Source organism: Acomys minous, assembly GCF_964271855.1.
Source record: "Acomys minous genome assembly, chromosome: 13".
Classification (NCBI taxonomy): Eukaryota; Metazoa; Chordata; class Mammalia; order Rodentia; family Muridae; genus Acomys; species Acomys minous.
The window spans coordinates 101,603,007-101,625,097 of record NC_140495.1 but is presented as its reverse complement, the minus strand read 5'-3'; the positions used below and the strand labels follow the sequence as shown (position 1 = coordinate 101,625,097).

Genomic DNA, 22,091 nt, shown 5'->3' with positions numbered 1-22,091 from the left:
AGACATCTCTGTAGGTGGAGGCAGGAGGATGTCTGTGAGTTTGAGGCCAGCTTGGTCTACAAAGTGAGTCCAAGACAGCCCAGGCTACACAGAGAAACCCTATATCAAAAAACCTAAAAAAAAAAAAAAAAAAGAACCCCCCCCCCCCGAAAAGAAAAACCCAAACCTAAACCCAAACAAAAAATGCTACTTTATAAAATAATTAACAATAAAATAAAGGTTAAGCTGAAGTAGTCTGTGTGTGGATAAAGCTGCTCCCAGAATAGGTTTCTAGTGAAAATTGTCATGCTGGGTGTAGGTTATCTTCTAATGGCTTCCTCTTCTCCTCCTCCTCCTCCTCCTCCTCCTCCTCCTCCTCCTTCTTCTTGGTTTTTCAAGACAGGGTTTCTCTTATTGTCCTGCCTGGCTGTTCTGGACTCTCTTTGTAACCAGGCTGGCCTCGAACTCACAGAGATCAGCCTGTCTCTGCCTCCCCATTGCTAGGATTAAAGGCGTGTGCCACTACGCCCGGCTCCTGATGACTTCTTGGCCAGGGAGGTCCCTACAACATTCTAGGCTATTTATTGCCACTGTTCTTGATTGCTCACCAGACCCACATGGTAAGTCTCTATTACTGAAGACATCATATGCTTTGGTTGCAGGCATAGAGAAAGCGTCTTCCTGATTGGCTAGTCTTTTTATGGTGGTGCAGGTGCTACCCAGACTGCTAGGGGGAAAAGTCCTCAATAGCCTTACACAGCTGCAGACCTGTCATGCTACACTGCTGACCTGCCAGGCAATGTGGGCTCACTGGTGGGATAGTTATGGGGTCACGGCTTTCTGAGTGGATGTGAGATCAGCTCCAAAGTCAGGGAGTCACACCTGCTACTGTACATCTGATCAAAAGCCCATGGCTAGGGAAGTCGCAAGCCTTAGTGGCAAGGCTAGCGCTGTTGTTTCATTAAGTGGACATGTTGTACCTGTCAAATTGCCTTCTAAGTATTTATGCCCGTAGGTGAGTTAGTGCAGCTCTCAACTTGGGTCAGACCATTTTCTTTTTGCAGTGGACAGCGATTACTGGAGAGATAATTACTCAAAGTGCTGATAATAAGTAACTGTTGGATGCTCCATTCTGTATTGGCTCCTCTAAGACTCAGAGAACATTATTTTATTTATTTATATATTTATTTATCTTTATGTAGATGAGGGCTCTATCTGCATGGTCAGCTGGATGCCAGAAGAGGGCACCAGATCTCATTATAGATGGTTATGAGCCACCATGTGGGTGCTGGGAACTGAACTCAGGACCTCTGAAAGAGCAGACAGTGCTCTTAACCTCTGAGCCATCTCTCCAGCCCTCAGAGGACATTAAGGAAGATTGGATGGATAGAGAGTAGGGGCTGGAAGTCACAGAGTGTTGTAGACCACCTTCTTTCTGATGTGACATGGCCATTTCACTTAGGCACTCAAGTTTTAGCAAGCTGGGCAGTGGTGGCATGCGCACACACACACACACAAACACACACACACACACACAAACACATTGGGAAGAGAAAGGTATCAGTAGAGGTGGGAGGGCCAAGAGAGGAAAATGTAGGGTGAATGTGATTGAAATAGATTATATACATATAAAATGTCATAATGAAACTGCTATTATTTGTAATTGACATATATAAAAATTGAATTAAATCATTGATCTTTGGGAATTGGGATGTAGCTCAATGGTAAGACATACGTTTGGCATGTCCAAGGCACTAGATTTGATCCCCAGCAGATGCCAACACACGGCTTCCCCTTCAAGGTAGATGTCACTGATGTCAGAGCAAACAGCCACCTGGTGAACAATGCCTCCCTCCCTCCCCTTGCAGTGCTTGTGATGGAGTCCAGGCCCTGCATCTTAGGCAAGCCTTGAATCACTGACCCGCATTTCTAACTCTGATGCTGAGGGCTAGAAACGAGCTGTTTGTCAGGCAAAGGTGACAAGATTCCAAACATACTAGAGGGCCCTGTGGGGTGGGGACTGATAGGGGCCCAAGGCTAGAAAGGATGCGGACATAAGGACTGCAGGAAGAAGTGAGTGAGGACACAGCTGATGAAGGCACGCTCACTTTCTCAGGGCCCCTGTGAGCACGGCTGGTGATGAGAGAGAGGCAGACCAGTCTCTTTTGTTTTACTCGAATGCTGGGCTGCCTCAGTGCCAAGTGTGGGGGTGACATTTATGTCCACCTCATTGGCTTCTGCCCTTCTGCTTTAGGCGCTGGACCCTAGCACTGGCAGATGTGTCTTGACTTCCAGGTCGTGTGACAACATTAGTTTCATGTGGCGGTCATAGAGACACAGAAACCATAGGATTCCAGAAAACCAGGATTGGCTTCTCTCAGCTCTATGAACCAGAAGTGCCAGCTTAATCTGTTGGCAGTGGTCTCCTTCTGAATGATCGGAGTAGAATTCTGGTCCAGGCCACTCTCTTCAGTCATGGTGCCTACCTGCAACCTTGGCAACGCTTGACGTATGATTTTTTTCCCCCTCCATCTTCATAGGGTATCTTCTTGCTTGTTCTTTTGAAACATGGTCTTCTAGCTAGCCGGAGCTAAACGAGCCCATCCCAAGTTCCATACACAGGAAAGGGATAAAGATTAAGGTGCTAAAGTACTTCTGTAGTTAGAGACACGGCCTGAGGAACTGAGATCTTTTTTTAGGCCGGGCGTGGTGGCGCACGCCTTTAATCCCAGCACTCGGGAGGCAGAGGCAGGCGGATCGCTGTGAGTTCGAGGCCAGCCTGGTCTACAAAGTGAGTCCAGGATGGCCAAGGCTACACAGAGAAACCCTGTCTCGAAAAACCAAAAAAAAAGAAAGAAAGAAAAGAAAAGAAAAAAAGATTTATTTATCTAGTGTATGAATGCTCTATCTGCATGTACACTTGCATGCTAGAAGAGGGCACCAGATCTCTATTAGAGGTGGTTGTGAGCCACCATGTGCTTGCTGGGAATATGAACTCAGGACCTCTGGAAGAGCAGCAGACAGTGCTCTTAACCACTGAGCCATCTCTCCAGCCCCCCTCTAAGGCCTTTCTTGGACTGCTATTACCATGCAAAATCAGGATAGGCTTCTGGGTTTAGGGGTCTTATCACCATTTTCCCCCAAGTAAATGGTGCCTTGTCTAATTTGGTTATGAGCATGGTGGGACCCTTCTCTGTGCACGCCTGTTACCATCACATCCTTAGCTGGCCTTTCTGTAAGAACTGGAAGAATGCGGGACTCTCACAGGAAATTGACCCTGGCTTGTCAGCTCTCTCCCACTCCCATTAGGCCAGATGGGATGGATCCAGACCCCAATAGCTTCCCTGTCCCCTGCCAGGACCTTGCTCCGGTCTTGCTGGCCTGTGGGCACTGCGCCAGCAGGAACCATCTGGGCCTCTTCAAGAGCAGTTTGTCACCCCCCCTCACTGTTTTTCTGTTTATCTTCCCAGAACTATTTGCAACAGCCCATCCTCAGACCTTGTGAAACTTCCTTTTAAGGTCACTGGGACATCGGGGTAGAAGGAGTCATGAAAAATCCTTTTATGATTTCTATATGAATTTTTAAATAAGATTTATTTATTTATTGCATATGAGTGCTTTATCTACAGAAGAGGGCACCAGATCACATTATAGATGGTTTTGAGCCACCATGTGGTTGCTGGGAATTAAACTCAGGACCTCTGGAAGAGCAGGCGGCGCTCTTAACCACTGAGCCATCTCTCCAGCCCCCTCTATATGAATTTGATATAGGTCACACTGCTAGAAGGTGGGACCGCATTAATAAATGCTATTTTGTTTGGGTCAAGGCTGTTAGTCACCATCTCACCTAGCAGAAAGTTAGCCCATTTGGGGACAGTCAAGGCAGACCCCAGCATCTGCTCATAGGCAGGATCTGGGATGCTATGTAAAGTGTGGTTACTTCATTTCCCACTAGACCAGTGGTTCTCAACCTTCCTACCGCTGCGACCCTTTACCACAGCTCTTCGTGTTGTGGTGCCTCCTCCCCCCCCCCCCCCCCCCCCCGCAAACCATGAAATCATTTTGTTGCTACTTCATAACTTTAACTTTGTATGAATCTTAATGGAAGTGTCTGATATGCAGGGTATCTGGTTTGCGACCTCTGTGAAAGGGTCATTTGACCCCACCAAAGGAGTCGAGACCCACAGGTTGAGAACCACTGCTCTAATGGATCATGGGCGCATTGCTCAACTTCAGATTTCAGACTCGGTAAATTACCCTACCCCTAGGCTGTACCACTGGCATAGGTTTAGAGAGATGTGGCCCTTGCATGCAGAAGCATAGTGAGGCGTCAGCTTTAGCCTGAAGAATCACCTCCTAGTAAGAGATGTGAAAGGATCACGGATGCATGTATGTGTGTGTGTGTGTGTGTGTGCGCTCCCAAATGGCAGATAATGTAAAGAGACTGCTAACTAGAACCTCTTATGGGCTGACTTAGCACAAACACTGGTAGAAACCCTTCCTGCTGACTTAGCACAAACACTGGTAGAAACCCTTCCTGCTGACTGAATACACAGCTTCCTGGGGAGGGTAGGATCTGCAGTCAATCCATGTGCTTCTGGGGTTGGGATGGGGCTACGGCTGCAGAGGCTTCTCAGAATCCAAGGGTGAGAGTGCAGCTCTTCTGGTCATTTAGGTTGATGTCGGTCAGGACACTGATGGGGCAGTAAAAAGTTTACTCTGAGCAACCCTGTCAACTCCTAACAGCTTGCACTGTCATTGAAATGGCAGTGGTGACAGTGATGTTCCAATTAGCCTACAGGCTGGAGTCACAATGCTCAGGCCGCCCCATTCTTGGCCATTTGTGGTCTTTGACAAGCGAACCTTATTCTAGGAAGCATTAGAATGACTTGATAGAGGCAGTGTTGAAGATAATGCGGTGGCCGATTGATTGGGACTTGGCTAGGCTCTTCCCAAAACACTCATCAAAAGAAGAGTCCACGCTCCATGCCAGTTGCCGGCAGACGCAGCTTCTCGGTAATTTGGGCAGGCTTCCGAGGGCCAGCCTAGAGGCAGCTGAGAACACCCACCTCCTCTGGATGCCACACAAAGACAGGGTCCAGCTGCCTCAGTTTGCAAACCCAGTAAGCTATGAGGCTTGAACCAGGGCCCAATCAAACAAGCAAGACTGGTAAACTACCCTATTGCCGTCTCTCCCACCTGCAGGGTCAAGGCTGGGTGGCTTCTCTTCCTCCTCCTTAGCCAAGGCTATAGTCCTTGCTGTGCTTGAGGACTTGGCTGCTACTCTGTATCTTGAAGCTGTTTGCCTGGCACCTGCCTTTGGGCACCCAATTCCACCAAAGCAGGACTTCCGACAGTGGTGCAGACCCCTCTCCCCCCACTGATGGCCCAACTGGGCCGAGAGGGCTCTGTAGCACTGCTGCTTTCACATGCCTGCGGCGTCTGGTTTGGTCAAGCCCCAGGAGTGTAGGAGTTTCGAACTCGCAGGCAACTCACCGACTAGAAACCACCACAAACCCAAGTAGTCTCAGCAGACTTTAATGAGAGTGTCTGTGGTCCTTTCGGCACAGAGTAGTACAGACAGCTGAGCTCAAAAGCAAGACTGTAGCTAAGAGACCATCACTGACCCGCTGGGGAGGCCAGGCTACCCGCAGGAAGCCAAGCCTACTTGTGCCCAGGACCCAGGTTCCAAGGTAAGGAAGTATCCCCACTTCCTTTAGAGTCTGGCAGCCATGCTTGACGGGCTGTCACAATGGACTCCTGGCCATCATACTCTCTTCACAGAGGGAAAGCTGAGTCGTCTCACTGGGGGAGAACACTCTGTATTCTCCAGCCCTGCACTGCATTGACCTTGCCAGCCTACAGGCCTGCAGGGTGTGAGACATGACAGAGGCAGCCCCAGCCACTGCCACCATGGCTCGGTGGCGGAGGAGCACTTTAGAACGCAAGAATGCTCATCCCGTCATCAGACAATACATAACCTACATAAATAAAGTGAAACCGAGGAAGGAGATGGCTGAGGGGATGCAAATTGGCACGTTGGATATATTGCTTTCCAGTTCAAGGTGACAGATGCAAATCAAGAGGCGAGGTGGGGGTGGGGGGTAGGGGTGGGGGTGGGGGTGGGGCAGAAACAACAGCTGGGGTTTGGATTTTCTCAGCATGGTTTCTCTTGTAGGATCAAGGCCATGACATGGACTTAGGTGGGCAGCCAAATTAAAGGAGCCCACTGGGTCCAGAAATGCTCAAGGGCAGACGAATGGGTAGCTCTGCTGAGGGATGGGGGGTGGGGGAGGGGGGGGACTGGGAGGTGGGGGGGGGGAGGGGGGAGGGGGAGAGGGATAAACAACTAAACACTGTATGCAGACGGAGACCCAGCTAGGTCCTTTGTTTCCGGCCCAACACGTAGGGCAAGTTCAAGAGCAGACACATTGCTCTGACTCCTGGAAATTCCTATGTGCTGTGAGGTTGGTTGAAGCCGTGTGGACACACCTACCTTCCAGACATGGGAGGGAGTGACCAGTGCAGGAGTCCTCATGTGACGGACAATCTACACCCCTAAGTCATACCTTTCTGCAGGAGCAGCTCCCGCTTCAAGCCTTTCAGTCTCTTTTCTGCCCCCACCCGTGTCTACCCCAAGTCCCCTGTACTGTATTCCTCGCTGGGTGGACAAGCACTATGCTGCCCAGGCTGGTCTTGAACTCGAGGCAATTCTGCCTCGGCCTCCCAAGGGTGGGATTCTACCCTTTTTTTAAAAAAACCGAGACAAGGATTTATGGATTTCCTTCTTGAAAATAATCAGTGTTTCCCCCTCTTTCTCTTTTCACTAAGATGGGTGGCTATGCAGAGACCCTGTCCCTGACCCAGGTACAGGAGTGTAGGGTTGGGAGGGCAACGGGTGGGCTAGCTTCCAATCTGCTGTGGGGTGGCTGCTCCCACCCCCAGGCCTGACTTTCCTAACCGTCTTCCGGTGTTCTCGATGTTCCAGAGACATCAGAAATATCTGACGCCAAACAGTAAGAAAGATGGCTGTCAAAGGAAGACAAAATACTATTGGGGCACGGCCTGTCCGCGGTACACACTCTAGTGTCTTAGTAGGTGTGTGAATCCGTTAGGAAAAAAATTAGAAACTATGTATAAAACTTAAAAATATTCAAGTATCAAAAGCTATTTTGGATCAAAGTTTTCAAAGAACCCACTGGAGCAAGCTGCTGCCTCAGGGCAGAAACGTCTACAAAAGTGAACTGAGTCGGCTTGGCTGGGGCTCAAGGAAAGGAAGTGATCTGTACCTGGGACCGTGAGGGACAGACTCGGGGAGCAGAGCCAGGCCAGAGAAATCACAGCCTCCGGAAGCCAAAGGGACAACGGGTGCCAGGCAGGCAGGCAGGCAGGGTCTGTGGACACGGCCACTCTCCCTGCAGACCAATAGTAAGGTGCGTGACCAAGGCTTCCCTTCTCCCCTGTGTCTGGTCCCTGGACACCTCTGGGCTGCAATGGAGCACACTCCTGAGAAACGCATAAATAGCAAAAAAACCCGAGAGTATCAGCAAACAGGAGCCTGACCTACTTCCGCACAGACATCCTTCTAGAAAGACAAGGCAAGCAGCAAGGAGTCAAGACGCTACCGTGCTGACTCAGCGCCTCACACCCTGTTACACAGACAGCGGAATTTCTCAGTCAGGGCAATGAAGGTATTGCCCCACCTACACAGGGACATGGCTGTGGCCCCCACAGTATGCAGCAGCAGCAGCAGCAGCAGTGTTTATTCAAGACACAACAGGGAGGGATCTGGTGGTGTCCCTATTCCCCAGAGAGGGTGCATCGGAACAAATGATCCAGTAGAGATTTAAAAAAAAAAAAAAAAAAAAAACTCTGATAAATTAGATTCATAAAAACCACTCTCTTCGCCACCTCTTTCCCTTGGATGCAGGCTGGCAGATGGGCTGGCTTGGGGTGCCCTCTAGTGGCCACAAGGGAAAGGTACAGTCTGGGGCCAGCCTGGGGGCTTGCAGACACACCTGATGATCTGTGTAGGCCCTTGCTGGGGGCCTTTTTTTTTTTGGGTACTTGTCTCTTGGCAGGCGGCCCAGAGCTTCGGAATGGTTAAGTTAAACCACAGGAAGGGTCCCATTCCCACTCCGTGGATGGATTCATTTGTCACAGGTTTCCAGGTAATTCTGTAGGTCTCTTAACGAGATGAGGGGGTGGGAAGGCCAGGCCTTTAGACTTCAGTGGAAAACAGGATGCTCTGCCTCTTGCTGTCAGGGGCAGGGATGGCCTCCAGCTGCAGGAAGTACAGCAACACTTGGACCTGTTCCAGCAGAGAAGGGAGAGGCAGGCGAGTAAGACGGTGCTTGGGGTTGCATGTGGCTTCTTGGCTCAGGTACTAAGAGACACTGTTGGTGGCAAGAGCCAAGTCCAGCAGGTGGGCGGGGGCCTTGAGCCTTGCAAATCTAGCCAGGGACAGAGGGGATAAAAGTAGCCAGGGTTCTATCCCTGGTGCCCTCTTCTGGCACACAGGTGTATATGCAGATAGAGCACTCACATTTAAAACCGAAAGAAAGAAAGAAAGAAAGAGAGAGAGAGAGAGAGAGAGAGAGAGAGAGAGAGAGAAAGAAACAAAGAAGCCAGGGCCCTTCTTGGCCCTGTCAGTGGTAGGGGGTAGGCCTCTGATATGGAGGTAGGAATGGGCAAGACTTGGGGTAGGCTGAGGCCACTGCCTGTGTTAAGCCAGGGTAACACGGACTACAGCTTGTCTCTAATACCTGGGACATGACCTCCAGGGACCAGCTGTCAGTCATGGTGATGGGCTGGCTGGGGTTAGCAGGGAGCTTGCTTTCCTTCTCTGAGGGCCGAAGCAGCGTGGGGCCAAAGACTGTGGCGAGGTTGTGTAGGGACATCTTGTTCACCGTCTCCTTTTCAGCCACCCTGTGTGAAGGCAGAGCAGAGGATGTTATTTCAATGTCACATTCAGGGCATATGTAAAAGATCCTACCCCGGAGTCTGAGGAGCCCAGGATTAAGAGAATTCAAGGCCAGTGGGGCGTGGCAATGGCATGCCCTTTAATCCCAGCACTGGGAGGCAGAGCCAGGTGGAGCTCTCTGAGTTCGAGGCCAGCCTGATCTATACAGTAAGGTCAGGACAGCCAGGGCTGTTACATAGAGAACAGCTGTCTTGAAAAACCAAAGAGAATTCAAGCCCAGTGGGCAGCTGGGACAGCTCCAGGGGTAAGGGGCAAATTTAAGCACTATGCTGGTTGTCAGCTTAATGTTATGGGGTGTGTGTGTGTGTGTGTGGGGGCGCTCTAGTCCCTAAAATGGGGAAAACCTTGCAGGGCTGGGAAGGAGAAAAGGCCCTTGGTGCCTGGTTCCCCGGGTCCTGGGCTGCGTGGGAGAACACACGCTACCTTTTCAAGTGGTCCAGAAGGAAGAGGAAGGTCAGTAGGTTGGCTTCTGGGAGGGACAGCAGCAAGTTGAGCATGCAGCTCTCCTTTGCAACAGGGTCTGAAAGAGCTGCAGAAGGAGGAAGTTTAGTTTCCAGGGTCACAGCTCAAGCCGGAGAGCTGTCACTAGGACATGGGGTGGAGCACCCTAGGTCTGTGCTGGAAGGTGCCACAGAGTTCATCACCCCTGAACTCCCCCCCCCCCCCAAACTGTCTCAGCTCACACAGCTTTGACTAAGCCCTATGGAGAAGGCCCCTGCGGTGGCTGCTTACGTGGCACGGGAGACACACGAAACGGCGCCTCTCATCTCCCATCTCTCTGGTTGTGAGCCTAGGCTTTAACGGCTGACCTATAGCTTCAGCCCACCTTCTCTCACCTCAAAGGGACAGCGACACCCTAGGCACCTGTCCAGCAGTGCCCCGAGAGCTGAGGCTTGCCGGGAGAGCTGTTCTCAGGCCAATGCTGGCGTTAACATCTAGAACTCAAGTTCTGAAGGAAGCACTCAGAGTAGAGACTAAGAGGCTTCGAACTCCCTCCCCCCCCCCTTTTTTTTTTGGTTTTTCAAGACAGGGTTTCTCTGTGTAGCCTTGGCTGTCCTGGACTCGCTTTGTAGACCAAGCTGGCCTCGAACTCACAGTGATCTGCCTGCCCCTGCCTCCCGAGTGCTAGGATTACCAGCACTTTTCTTTTAAAAAGATTTATTTATTATTTATACTGTATTCTGCCTGTATATGTGCCAGGAGGCCAGAAGAGGGCACCAGATCTCATTATAGATGGTTGTAAGTGACCATGCGGTTTCTGGGAATTGAACTCAGGACCCTTGGAAGAACAGCCAGCACTCTTAACTTCTGAGCCATCGCTCCAGCCCTCTTCCCTTATTTAAAAAAAAAATATTTATTTATTTATTATTACAAATACAGTGCTCTGCCCAAACATACACCACCCCCCGCAGGCCAGAAGAGGGCACTAGATCTCATTATAAATGGTTGTTAGGAATTGAACTCAGGACCTCTGGAAGTAGTCAGTGCTCTTAACCTCTTGAGCCATCTCTCCAGCCCCATCCCTTCCCTTATTTTCATGTGCATCCCAGGGGCACTTTCAGGCCTGAGGGTCTAGATCGTCTAGTGCACTGGCCCTAAGGCTGGGTCACCCGAAGGGTGAAGTAGAGGCTACTTTGGGCACCGTCCTCCAGGTTGAGAAAGGTCAAGGCTGGGCTTGAACTTGTGCTTGACTGGGCCAGGACCTGGGGTTAGAGGGTCAGGGAAGGTTCCTCCCAGCCTGGCAGGCCATGCACTCAGTGCTGCTCACGGAAAGGAGCACTGTAGCTACCAGGACTCCCAGAGCTGGACACGCCCACGGCGACACAGGCTGGTCACCCTCTGGCCATGAGGAGAGGAAGGCAGGCAGCCTTTGGAGAACCCACAGGTGGCTTGGTTTTTGTCCTCTACATTGCACAGCTAGGGTTCGAACGTGGACCAGAGTAGACAGGAGAGGTGGGGTCAATGCTCACCGATGCCTTCTGCGAAGTTAGGGTAGAACTCATCAGTGAAGAGGGGCTCGGGCAGCTCGCGGAAGTAGAGCTTCAGCGTGCCGGCGATGGCATTGACGTCCATCTCGCTCATCATCACGGACACGTCCTTATTATCTGGAAAGGACACAGAAACAGAGCGGCTCTATGTGGACCCCAGGTCTGGGCTTCTGTGACCTGCCTAGGCTAATGCAGCTGCCACCAGGCTGACAGATGTGTGTGCCTGGATGCTTTATGTAGTAGTTCGTCTTCTTTCTCCCAAGCCTCTGTGTGACCGGGTCTGGGCAGGGCTGCTGGGAAGCAAGCAAGCGTGTTCCACACCTCTGCCCATGCTTCTGCTCTGCTCCGTGATGAGCTACCCAGCTGCAGGGCCGCCCAGCTGCAGAGCCACCAGCTGCAGGGCCGCCCAGCTGCAGAGCCACCCAGCTGCAGGGCCGCCCAGCTGCAGGGCCGCCCAGCTGCAGAGCCAGGCAGGCCAGTCCAAGAGAAGGTAGAGTTCATGGAGCGTGGGTAGGAAGTGGGCAACTCTGTTCTGTACAGATCAGCTGTGTGGGTGGCAGCTTCTTCTAACAGGAAGGCACTGGGATTACTTGGGTCATTTTAGTGGTCACAATGGGTGTTCCCTTTGGACTTAGGTAGCCACTGGTTCTCTGCTTTGGGAGAGCAGGTGTAGTGATTTGAATGAAAACAGCCAATCGGGCATGGGTGGTGGTGCACACCTTTAATCCCAGCGCTCGGAGGCAGAGGCAGGCGGATCTCTGTGAGTTCGAGGCCAGCCTGGTCTACAAATTGAGTCCAGGACAGCCAGGACTATAAGAGAAACCCTGTCTCAAAAAAACAAAAGAAGAGGAAGAGGAAGAAGAAGAAGAAGAGAAGGAGGAAGAGGAGGAGGAGGAGGAAAGTGGCCCCCAGAGACTCAGGGAGTGGCATTACTGGAGGTGTGACCTTGTTGGAAGAAGTGTGTCACAGCTTTGAGGTTTTAGACGCTCAGGCCAGACCCTGTGGCTCACTCTCTCTTCCTGCTGCCTACTGATCCAGATGCAGAACTCTCAGCTCCTTCTCCAGCACCGTGTCTGCCTGCACTCCACCATGCTTCCCACCATGACGATAATGGACTAAACCTCTGAAACTGTAAGCCAGCCCCAATGAAATGTTTTCCTTTATAAGAGCTGCCGTGGTCATGGTGCCTCTTCACAGCAATACAAACCCTGACTAAGACGGAAGGCCTACTCTGGTTGCCCAGAGATGCTGAAAAGAGAGCAAGATTCATCAAGGGGTGCTGGTCCTCTGTTGTCCCAGGTCAGGAGCGTGAGATAACGACTCTGCAAGTACAACATCCTGCTGAGTCCTGCTTCTGTCTACTTGTTCTTTGGGGATGCTGGGTAAGGACCTTGTACTGGCTAGTTTTTGTCAAGTTGAAATAAACCTACATAAACCTGAGAAGAGGGAACCTTAATTGAAAAAAAAAAGCTTCCTTAAGATTGGCCTGTAGGGGGGCTGGAGAGATGGCTCAGAGGTTAAGAGCACTGACTGCTCTTCCAGAGGTCCTGAGTTCAATTCCCAGCAACCACATGGTGGCTCATAACCACGTATAATGTGATCTGATGCCCTCTTCTGGCAGCAATATGTACATGCAGGCAGAGCACTGTATACATAATAAGAAAATAAAACTTAAAAAAAAAATTGGCCGGTAGGTGTTTCTTGATTGATGATTGACGTGCCAGGGTCTCAGACCACTGTGGGCAGCCGTGCTTGGACAAGTGGTCCTGGGTTCTATCAGAAGGCAGACTAAGCAAGCCACAAGGAACAAGGGAGTAAGCAGCACCCCTCCATGGCCTCTGCTTTAATTTCTGCCGCCTGGTTCCTGCCTTCAGTTTCTGCCCGGACTTCCCTCCCTGACAGGGTGTGACCTGAGGGTTGTAACCTGAAATAAACCCTTTCTTCCCCAAGGTGCTTTTAGTCTTGGTGTTTTATCTCAGCAACAGAAACCTTAACTAAGACTGACCCTCTCAGGGTCTCCAGGCCCTGGCTCAGCATTCTGGACAGTCCTGTCTCCCTTGTAGTGTGTGAGGGTCTGAGGGACAACAGGTAGACACAGGACAACACCAGTAAAAATTGGGTCATATCCATACCATTGTCCCCTACCGTCCTCAAGTGGGCCATAGTCCAATTATACTGGGATTTAACAACAACTGCTCACTCCAAGGTATCAGGCATCACCTCTCAGAAGGCCATGGTCCAGCTCGGTGGATATTGCTAGATCCTTGAAGGACTTGTTTCCTTTCTTTTGAAACGAGTTACTTAAAAAAATTTTTTTTGTTGTTGAACCGATCCTGGGTCCTGGGGCAGAGCAGCACGCGCTCTTCCCAAGCCAGCTCTCCAGCTCTTTTGTCTTCTGAGGTGTGCTTTTTGTTTGTTTGTTTTGTTTTTTGTTTTTTGAGACAGGGTTTCACCATGTAGCCATGGCTGTCCTGGACTCACTCTGTAGACCAAGCTGGCCTCAAACTCACAGCAATCCGCCTGCCTCTGTCTCCCCAGTGCTGGGATTAAAGGCGTGCACTACCACGCCCAGTTTGAGGTGTGCATTTTTAAGCAGGGCCTGGACTACTGGACTCAAATGGTACTCCCGAGTAGCTGGACCTGCAGAGGCTAACATCAACATGCCAGACTACACTGTCCCTCAAATATTTTATTTATTTATTTATTTATTTATTTAGACAGAGCCTTGCTCTCCAGCTCTGGCCGGGCCTTGAGTTTGCAGGAATCCTCCTGCCTCTACCTCCACAATCCTGGGATTATAGGGACAGTGCTAACTGTCAATCATCAATCAATCAGTCATCTACCTGAACACAGGGAATCACTATGTAGCTAAAGCTGGCCTGGAACTCACTGTATAGTCCAGGCTGGACTGGAAGTGTGTTCTCTTGAACTCGAGATTACAGGTTCATGCTGCTGCCATGCCCAGCTTTTGTCTTGTACTCTCAAACAGTAGAGCAGCAAGGAAGGAAAAGGCGCAGAGTGATGCGCTGGGCCCCCTGGGAGTCTCAGCGTGGACACCACCATCGATTCCACTCCGCCCGGGCAATACTCACTGACGTCAAAGGCCGCCTTCAGTGCCTGGATGTCTGTGGCCACTCCGGACACTCGGTAGATGCCGACCTCCTCCAGGCCCCGGCGCTCGATCTCCTCCACACACTGGCGCACGATGTAAGGTACCTTGGACCTCTCTCTTCTGCAAGGGGAAGGGAAGGTGTGTAGAGTCTGGGGTTGCACACATAACCTTAGTCAAGTTTTCTCGGGTATGTTGCATAATGTTTTATCAGGAACTTTCTAAGAACCTGAAATATCCAATTACATTGCAAGTTATGCATGACCCTGTGGGGAAGGGTCAGAAGGCTGTGTTCTTTTATTCCACGGGGCCAGAGGGCACCCAGGGCAAACCTTACAGACACTAGGTAAGTGCAGATCCCAGGCTGTGAATGACCCAAAAGCGTAAGAGAGCCCTGAAAAAGACGCTCACCTCTAAGACAGGAAGTTAAACAGGATATTGGCTCAGACTCCTGACCGCCCAGTGAATTCCAAGGCTCTTTGACAGCTAAGCCTTGCCCAGGGCAGACACTTGAGTCTGCTGCGCCCTGGCTAGTTTTATGTCAACTTGATACAAGCTGGAGTTATCTGAAAGGAGGGAGCCTCAACTGAGCAAATGAGACCCAGCGGTAAGGCATTTTCTTAATTAGTGATTGATGGGGGAGGCCATCCCTGGGCTGGTGGTCCTGGGTTCTGTAAGAAAGCAGGCTAAGTCATGAGAGCAAGCCAGTAAGCAGCATCCCTCCATGGCCTCTGCATCAGCTCCTGCCGCCAGATTCCTGCCCTGTCTGAGTTCCTGTCCTGACTCCTGCAATGATGAACAGTGATGTGGAAGTGTGAGCCGAATGAACCCTTTCCTCTCCACGTTTCTTTGGTCATGGTGTTTCATCACAGCAACAGGAACCCTAACTAGACATGCTGCATGTACAAATCTTCAGGGTTACCCAGGTACCTTGCCATTTTAAATGCTTTCTTGCATGACAACCTCTGGACCTCCCGGAACAACTCAGCACACAGAATGCTTTGAAGACAGAACCCAGTGCTATGCGGAGGCATGAACTTAGTTTTATTTAGAGCTGGCCTCAAAAACACAAGCAAGTCCTTCCCGAGCCCCCATCACGCAGCTAGTTTATATGGGAGGGGCAAGGGGGTGCCTTCCTCTCCAAAGTGCACATCCTTTGTTTCTGGAAAGGGCTCGGAAGCAGGCCCTCTCTTATGTTTGGACACATGTCAGTGCCTGGGCAATGAGTGATGCAGCCAGGAGTCCATCCTGGGGAAGTGAATGAAATCTGGGAGGAAGTGGCCTGTATCCCCAAGAATTACCCTCAAACTAACAAACAGGCGTCTCCTGGCAACAGGCTCACGACAAAAGGGCAGAGGTCCGAGCTATTCAACAGGAACTTGGGATCACAACATACACCAAGCGAGTCCTGCATTTGGGCAGTCCCCTGAGCACGGGGTGAGGAAACACCTCAACTGCTTTGGCAATAAGCAAATTGAGGTGGCTAAGCAGAGACTCACAGTGGTCCCTGGGGCTACCCCGCCGCCCCCTGCCCCCCGAAACCCTGCAACCCCATGCACAGAGCAGGGTCATGCACCGAGGGAACAGGCCCAGCCTTTCCCTCAGTCGCGGTGCAGTGTGCCCTCAGTGGACAAGCCCAAGCCTCTTGCCACTCACTTTGTGACCACAGCGATCTTGACGCCGAAGACCCCTGTCTGTTTGCGGGAAGGCATTCTCTTCAGGCTGAACTCCCTGCTCGTGAACTTGACGGAAAGTTTCACCTCGATCTGCAGTAGAGAGGAAGGGGGCATGGGTCTCTCAGGCTCTGGGCCTCATGGGATGGGATCTCAGGGTCCCTGAGGGCCCTATCTCGACAAACCTTCTCACTCCCCCAGGCCAAGGTCCCCAGAGTGAGGTGGAGGAGGCCCCTGTGGTTGGTGAGCCCCGGGGGGTGGTAAGGGGCATAAAGGATTTGCTTTCTTAGAGCAGATGATGAAGAAGAAGAAGATGATGGCTGGAGCATGTAGCTCGGAGGCAGTGCACACTCTTGCTGAGTACAAGGTGCTGGGTTCAGCTCAAAGCATTAGACCGAAGCAAAGCAAACCAACCAAAACGACTCTACTCCTTCTATGCCCCAAAGGCCCCATCACAAGAAAAGCAACAGGTCAAACATCCTAATCTGGAAATCTAAACTGTTCCAAAACTGTAAACTTCCTGATACACACGGAGGGCTCCAAGCCCAACTGACCTCCTGCTAATGAGTTAAGATGCATAAAATCACCGCCACCACCCCAACAGCTACGCAAGTTATATAGGAAATAACTGGTGATCGTAAATTTCCTATTTATATTTGGGTCCCAGGTCTAAGGCTGCTTATGTCCATGCAAATATCCCATGATCGGAAGAAGAGGGGGAAAAAAGTCTCTAAAATTGCTCTAGTTCCATCTTTTTGGATACGTTACTCTGAGATAGTCAAAGACCATGGCAGTGGATCTCAGGTAGTCTGTGGTCTGTGACTCAGGTCCCCTAGCACCACAGGACTTTCCTTCAGAATGGCATGTAGGGTCTGGGTGGCAGCTGACCACCCAAGAGAGGGCCGCCTCCTGTGCACTGTGTTCCTGCTCTGGAGGTCCCCCACCTCTGCCCTGGACACAGCACTCCTGCTATGGTCGGCTTTCCTTCCTCCTACATATACACCCTGCACCCCCCCCACCCCCCCCACCCCCACTCCCTGCTTTGGCCATCACCTTAGGCTTAGCCTGCTTCTGACTGTTCTGGCTTCTTTCAGTGGGAAACAGACATAAACAGAGCCCTGTGGTCACTTACCCCATTCATGTCAATGACAGTCCGCTGCCAGTCTCTGTCCTGTAGGGTTTGGGGGTCCAGCTGAAACCAAAGAGGCATGGTTATAAATGGCCCTCAGATCTGCTTGGAGGCTGTGCCTGGCGATGGACACCCCTGCTGCTGTTCTATACCCTAACATGGGAAACAGAGTTCTACTGCGGCCAGAGAGAACTGACCTGTTAGAAAGGCCTGGAACCTCCAGGTGCTACATACAGCTCATGGCCAGGAGCCCTATTCCCCACCCCCACCCCAGGTGGAGCCTATGCCCCACTTCCCTTTGCAGAGGTGCTGCTAAGTCCGAAGGGAGGGCAGTCAGCTTCAGTGGTGACTGGGAGGGCACCCCAAATCAGATGGAAGCCTTCTAACTTCTAACCCTTCTAACTTTGACCTCTACAGACGCCATCCAACAGCCGGTCTACAGGAACCTACCATTTAGTGACACCTGACTAAGCACATGCCCCTGACCTGTGGAAGCTGTCTCCCCATTTCTGTTGAGCACCCCTTAGCTAGCACAGGAGGCTTCAGAGAGGCCACTAGCTAGGCTAGGTAAGTAAGCAACTGGGTATCTTTTGAAAAGATGCTCTTGGGGGACTGAGCTCTCCCTGGCATGCACAAAACCCTGGTTTTAGCCGGGCGTGGTGGCGCATGCCTTTAATCCTAGCACTCGGGAGGCAGAGGCGGGCGGATCACTGTGAGTTCGAGGCCAGCCTGGTCGACAAAGTGAGTCCAGGACAGCCAAGGCTACAGAGAGACCCTGTCTCGAAAAACCAAAAAAAAAAAAAAAAAAAAAAAAAAAAAAAAAAAAAAAACCCTGGTTTTAATCTCTAGTACGCCCAAATTAGAAGATAAAGGAACAACCACTTCTTCCCCTGGGGTTCTTTCTACAAAGAACCGGACTCCTTTCAGGGTGGGGGTCTGTGGTGTGGGGCGTCTCCCTGGCCTGGCTTCACATGTTCCTTGAAGGAATCCCAAGGTCTCCTTGTGCCTTGGCTGTCCCCAGTGCTCCTTCCTTCTTCGGAAGCAAGCTGAGTAAATCAGACCCTTTGCTTTCCATCTCAGGACAGTAATAATGGGGACCCTTCTCCCCTAGGAACTCAGGATCAGCAGTCCTAAGATAGGATAAGCAGTAGGACGAGGAAGAGAACAGCCAGAGACTTCCGAGACCCACCCTTCTCAGCCCGCCTGGGGATCCCATGCCCTGCCTGGCCCACCTTGCCCCTGCACACCAGACATCGGATGTGGGTCCACAGTGCAGTGCCTCGGGCACACAGCTGTTTTTCAGCAGAGGCTATCCGGCTTCGGCTTGCCCGGCTCGGGTAGAAAAACCGAATGAGGCCTTGCATGGCGCTGCGGGTCAGGCAGCCAGAGGCTTGTGGAGCTGAACAGCAGGACAGTGGTGAGTCCCTGGCCTCTGTCTCCTTTTGAGCAGGCTCCCAAGGAAGCTCCACCCTACAGTTGGGCCAGCCAAGGTCAGAGTTTCCCATCACCCTTACATTCCACTTTTTTTTTTTTTTTGGTCAGTATATGGGAAAAAACAGCTCCTGCTCCAAAGACTATTGGTTACGGGAACTCAGATATGTCACAGTCTCGTCTTATGCCTGAGTCTCCTTTTTAAGTGGGTGGTTTCCTGTTGTCCAAATTTAGAGACACTGAGTAACATGTGTGTTACTCGCCAGTCCACTTCAAGCCGGTAGTGTCCTGTCAGACTGTCCTGAAAGCCTGCAGATACCCTTAAGTCGCACACACTGCCTCAGTGGAATCGGGGCAGAGAGCAGCCTGAGTACTGAACCTGTTCCCTGCAGGCAAGCGGCCGGGGGCCTTGCTGATCTGGACACTGTCTCCACTCTCAAGCACCAAGGTCTAGCCTCCAACTCCACCCAGAGCTACTTGCAGCTTATTTGTTGCTGTCTGGGCACCGCCCCCCCCCCCCCCCCCCCCGCCCAAAGCCTCAGATAGGTGGATTTTCCTCAAAGAACAGAACGTGTTTTGCAGAAACCATGTAAAAAGAGAATAACAGGACAGAGAGGGCTGGGCCACACTACAAACAGCATTCAAGGCTGGCACGCTTTTCCTATGTAGCTATTTAAAGTTTCAGAGAAACAAACAGGCAGGAGACCGGGACTTTGGAAAAACTGATGCCCGAGAGGGGAGGGCTGCCAAACAGAAGTGTGTGGGGGTGGGGCAGGGAGGGAGCTAAAGCCCTCAATGCCACTGTCTCACACAGGCACTGGGCAGCCAGCGTGTGTGTATATTCATACAGTGGCCTCAGAGGGGCAACCTGCATCACCACTGTCTCCCTGGGCCTGGACCAGGCAGGGACTCAGAAGAACAGCTGTAGCTAGTGGGTCTGGTGCATGCCTCGAAAATTGCCTGGGACTCACCAGCACAAGCTGGGGAAAATCTAAGTCCAACCAGGGCAGGCACTGAATGGGCCCTGGCGGCTCCTCTACCTACGACTGGAAAGCAACTAACTGTCCATATTGACTTAGACCATGCCAGGGGTCACAGTAGCACCAATCACACACAGTGAGGGTGACAGCAAGCCTAGTGACCAGAGAAACAAGACTGGGTGCCATGACAGGGTGATTTTATTTAGTGACTATTAATGAGACCAAGAAGCAGATACCCCTTAAAACAACAGTCAGCCAGGTGGTGGTGTGGTGGCACACGCCTTTAATCCCAGCACTTGGGAGGCAGATGAAGGCGGATCTCTGTGAGTTTGAGGCCAGCCTGGTCTACAAAGTGAGTTTTAGGAAAGCCAGAGATACACAGAGAAACCCTGTCTTTAAAAAAACTCAACCAACCACCGGGTGTGGTGGCGCACGCCTTTAATCCCAGCACTCGGGAGGCAGATGAAGGCAGATCTCTGTGAGTTCGAGGCCAGCTTGGTCTACAAAGCAAGTCCAGGACAGCCAAGGCTACACAGAAACCCTGTCTCAAAAAAAACCACCACTACCACCAAACACAACCAACAAACCTCTCCCCCCCAAACCCCAAAAATACAGTCCCAGAAGACTAACTCTGGCAAGATTTTATTGAAACGAATGGACAAAACCCTAAAGACAAAAGCTGTCATCACCCACACGGCTCTGTGGGACACATCAAAGTTTAGAAGAGCTGGTACAAGAGAAAAAAGGAAAAAAAGGGGTCGGGGTGGGGAAGATAAGATTGTATGACTTGATATAACGTTAGTTCCCAAGAAGGATCATGGGAACTCAGCCGTCCAGGAAGTTTGTGAATGGACATGACATGAAAGAAGGGAAGAGGGCAGGCAGGGAGGACTCTCTTCTGTGTCCAAGGCTCCAAGAGCCCCGGCCTTTGCTGCATCTGATGGTTTCCTTTGGGTGGTGCTCCAGGATCGTGTCCCAGTCCTGCCCACATCCCACCAGGCTGCTTAATGGCATCCTTCCAGCTGGAGCACCCCCATGAATCCTGGGTAACTGCTGGCCTTAGGGTGTAAAACTTGATGTCTTCACCTGGTGCCCTGACCTTGCCCTACCCTCCATGCCACCTGTGCTGGTGTGACCGTGCAGTCGGCTGCCCCTTGCTTCTCGGCACATGTAGAGTATCTGTCTTAAGTCTCTCTGACGATCACAAAGCCTTAGTGCTACGGCATTCTTGGAGCCTGGCATACAGGTTCTTCCTCAGGAGGGCAACACACAGGCTCCCGTGTACGACGGCCTTGTCTGCTTGGATAACCCACAGAAACCTGGGCCTATCTTGAGAAGGACTGAGGTCTGGTGTGCAGGTGAGACAGCCCGTATCCTTGCTGGTGACTGTGTCCTGGGTCAGTGTCACCACATCTCTCTCTCTCTCTTCCTGGCCTGTGGCTCTAAAGTATCCTGGGCTCAAAAAGAGGGAGCCCTCTACTCTTTCTCATGTGGAACCTCCTTCTTTCAGGAAGTGAAACAGGGACCTGATAACTCAATTGGGACAGTCACATAAAGAGTAGGAGCAGAAGCCAGATGGTGGCGGCACACACCTTTAATCCCAGCACTTGGGAGGCAGAGGCAGGTGGATCGCTGTGAGTTGGAGGCCAGCCTGGTCTACAAAGCGAGTCCAGGACAGCCAAGGCTACACAGAGAGACCCTGTCTCGAAAAACCAAGAGTAGGAGCAGAATCCAAAGATTCAGGCTGTGGTTCTTCGTTTGTTTGTTTTTTGAGACAGGGTCTCTCTGTGTAGCCTTGGCTGTCCTGGACTTGCTTTGTAGACCAGGCTGGCTTCGAACTCACAGAGATCCACCAGCCTCTGCCTCTTGAGTGCTGGGATTAAAGGTGTGCGCCACCATGCCCGGCTCAGGCTGTGGTTCTTGAACTAAGTGTTCATTAATACCATTTATGGACCATTTATGGAGGCAGAACCTTAACCTCAGAAGAGTCTGACACTCCCAGTCCAGAGATGCGTTTCCACTCTGGCCCTTCCTTAGGGCCCTGCTCTCCTGCCTGGGTCTGGAGTTCTTCCTGTCCTCCTTCCAGTATTCTGGAAGGCGCTTTCTCCATCTCAGTAAAGCCTTATCTCACAAGACGTCTCTCTACTCAGTTTCTGAGCCAAGTTTGCCATCACCACCGACTCCCAGCATCAGGAAGTGGACAGCCAGGCACCTGTCCCATGAGGCTCGCATGGAAGGCACTGATGTCAGCGGGAAAGCCTGAGCTCAGGGAGGCTGGCCTAACATGTCACACGTGGCTTTCCAAGCTATACCCAAGCCAGAAAACAGCAGGTGAGAACGGAACCACACTGGAGCGTCAGGTCACCAGTGGGATCACTGCTCCTCCCCTCCCCGCTGCTTCCTTCCTCCTGGGATCACACGAACAAGCCCTGGTTGCCAGGAGACAGCACAGCCACCGTGTAGGCGGGCCATGAATCACCCAGACCCTTTACAACACTTGGTTTCCTTCCTAAGTAATGAAGGTCCAGTGACCAGGGGCTGGGGCGGGATCCGGCAGTCTCCGGTGCGTCTTCACTAACTAACAATGACGGTGACAGATAGTAACAGTAATAACAGCACCAAACGCTGACCAGGTCTGAGTGACACATCACCAAGCCCCAGACGGTTCATGTCTCCCACTCCCACGGATAGGTAAGGAAACAAAGCTGGAAGGGGGAGGGGGCCATGACTCACTCGGGTCACACTAGGGAGTTGACAGAGATCATCCTCTTTAGCAGACTGTTCGGACTCTATGAGTTCTTTGTTCAACATGGCTTCAT

General features: G+C 51.5%; 1 protein-coding gene across 1 annotated transcript in view; it reads right to left on the bottom strand.

Annotated features, from left to right (window-relative positions):
* Window positions 1–7,715: 7,715 nt before the first annotated feature.
* Window positions 7,716–22,091, bottom strand: part of BCR (BCR activator of RhoGEF and GTPase) — a 130,677-nt gene continuing 116,301 nt past the window's right edge. Inside the window, exons 17-23 of the mRNA XM_084754694.1 lie at window positions 16,865–16,924; window positions 15,716–15,825; window positions 14,043–14,182; window positions 10,933–11,067; window positions 9,386–9,491; window positions 8,745–8,907; window positions 7,716–8,290 (exon numbers count right to left, since the gene is read on the bottom strand). Coding sequence (XP_084610820.1) covers window positions 8,201–8,290; window positions 8,745–8,907; window positions 9,386–9,491; window positions 10,933–11,067; window positions 14,043–14,182; window positions 15,716–15,825; window positions 16,865–16,924 — 804 coding nt within the window. The 3' untranslated portion in view covers window positions 7,716–8,200. The remainder of the gene's footprint in view (window positions 8,291–8,744; window positions 8,908–9,385; window positions 9,492–10,932; window positions 11,068–14,042; window positions 14,183–15,715; window positions 15,826–16,864; window positions 16,925–22,091) is intronic.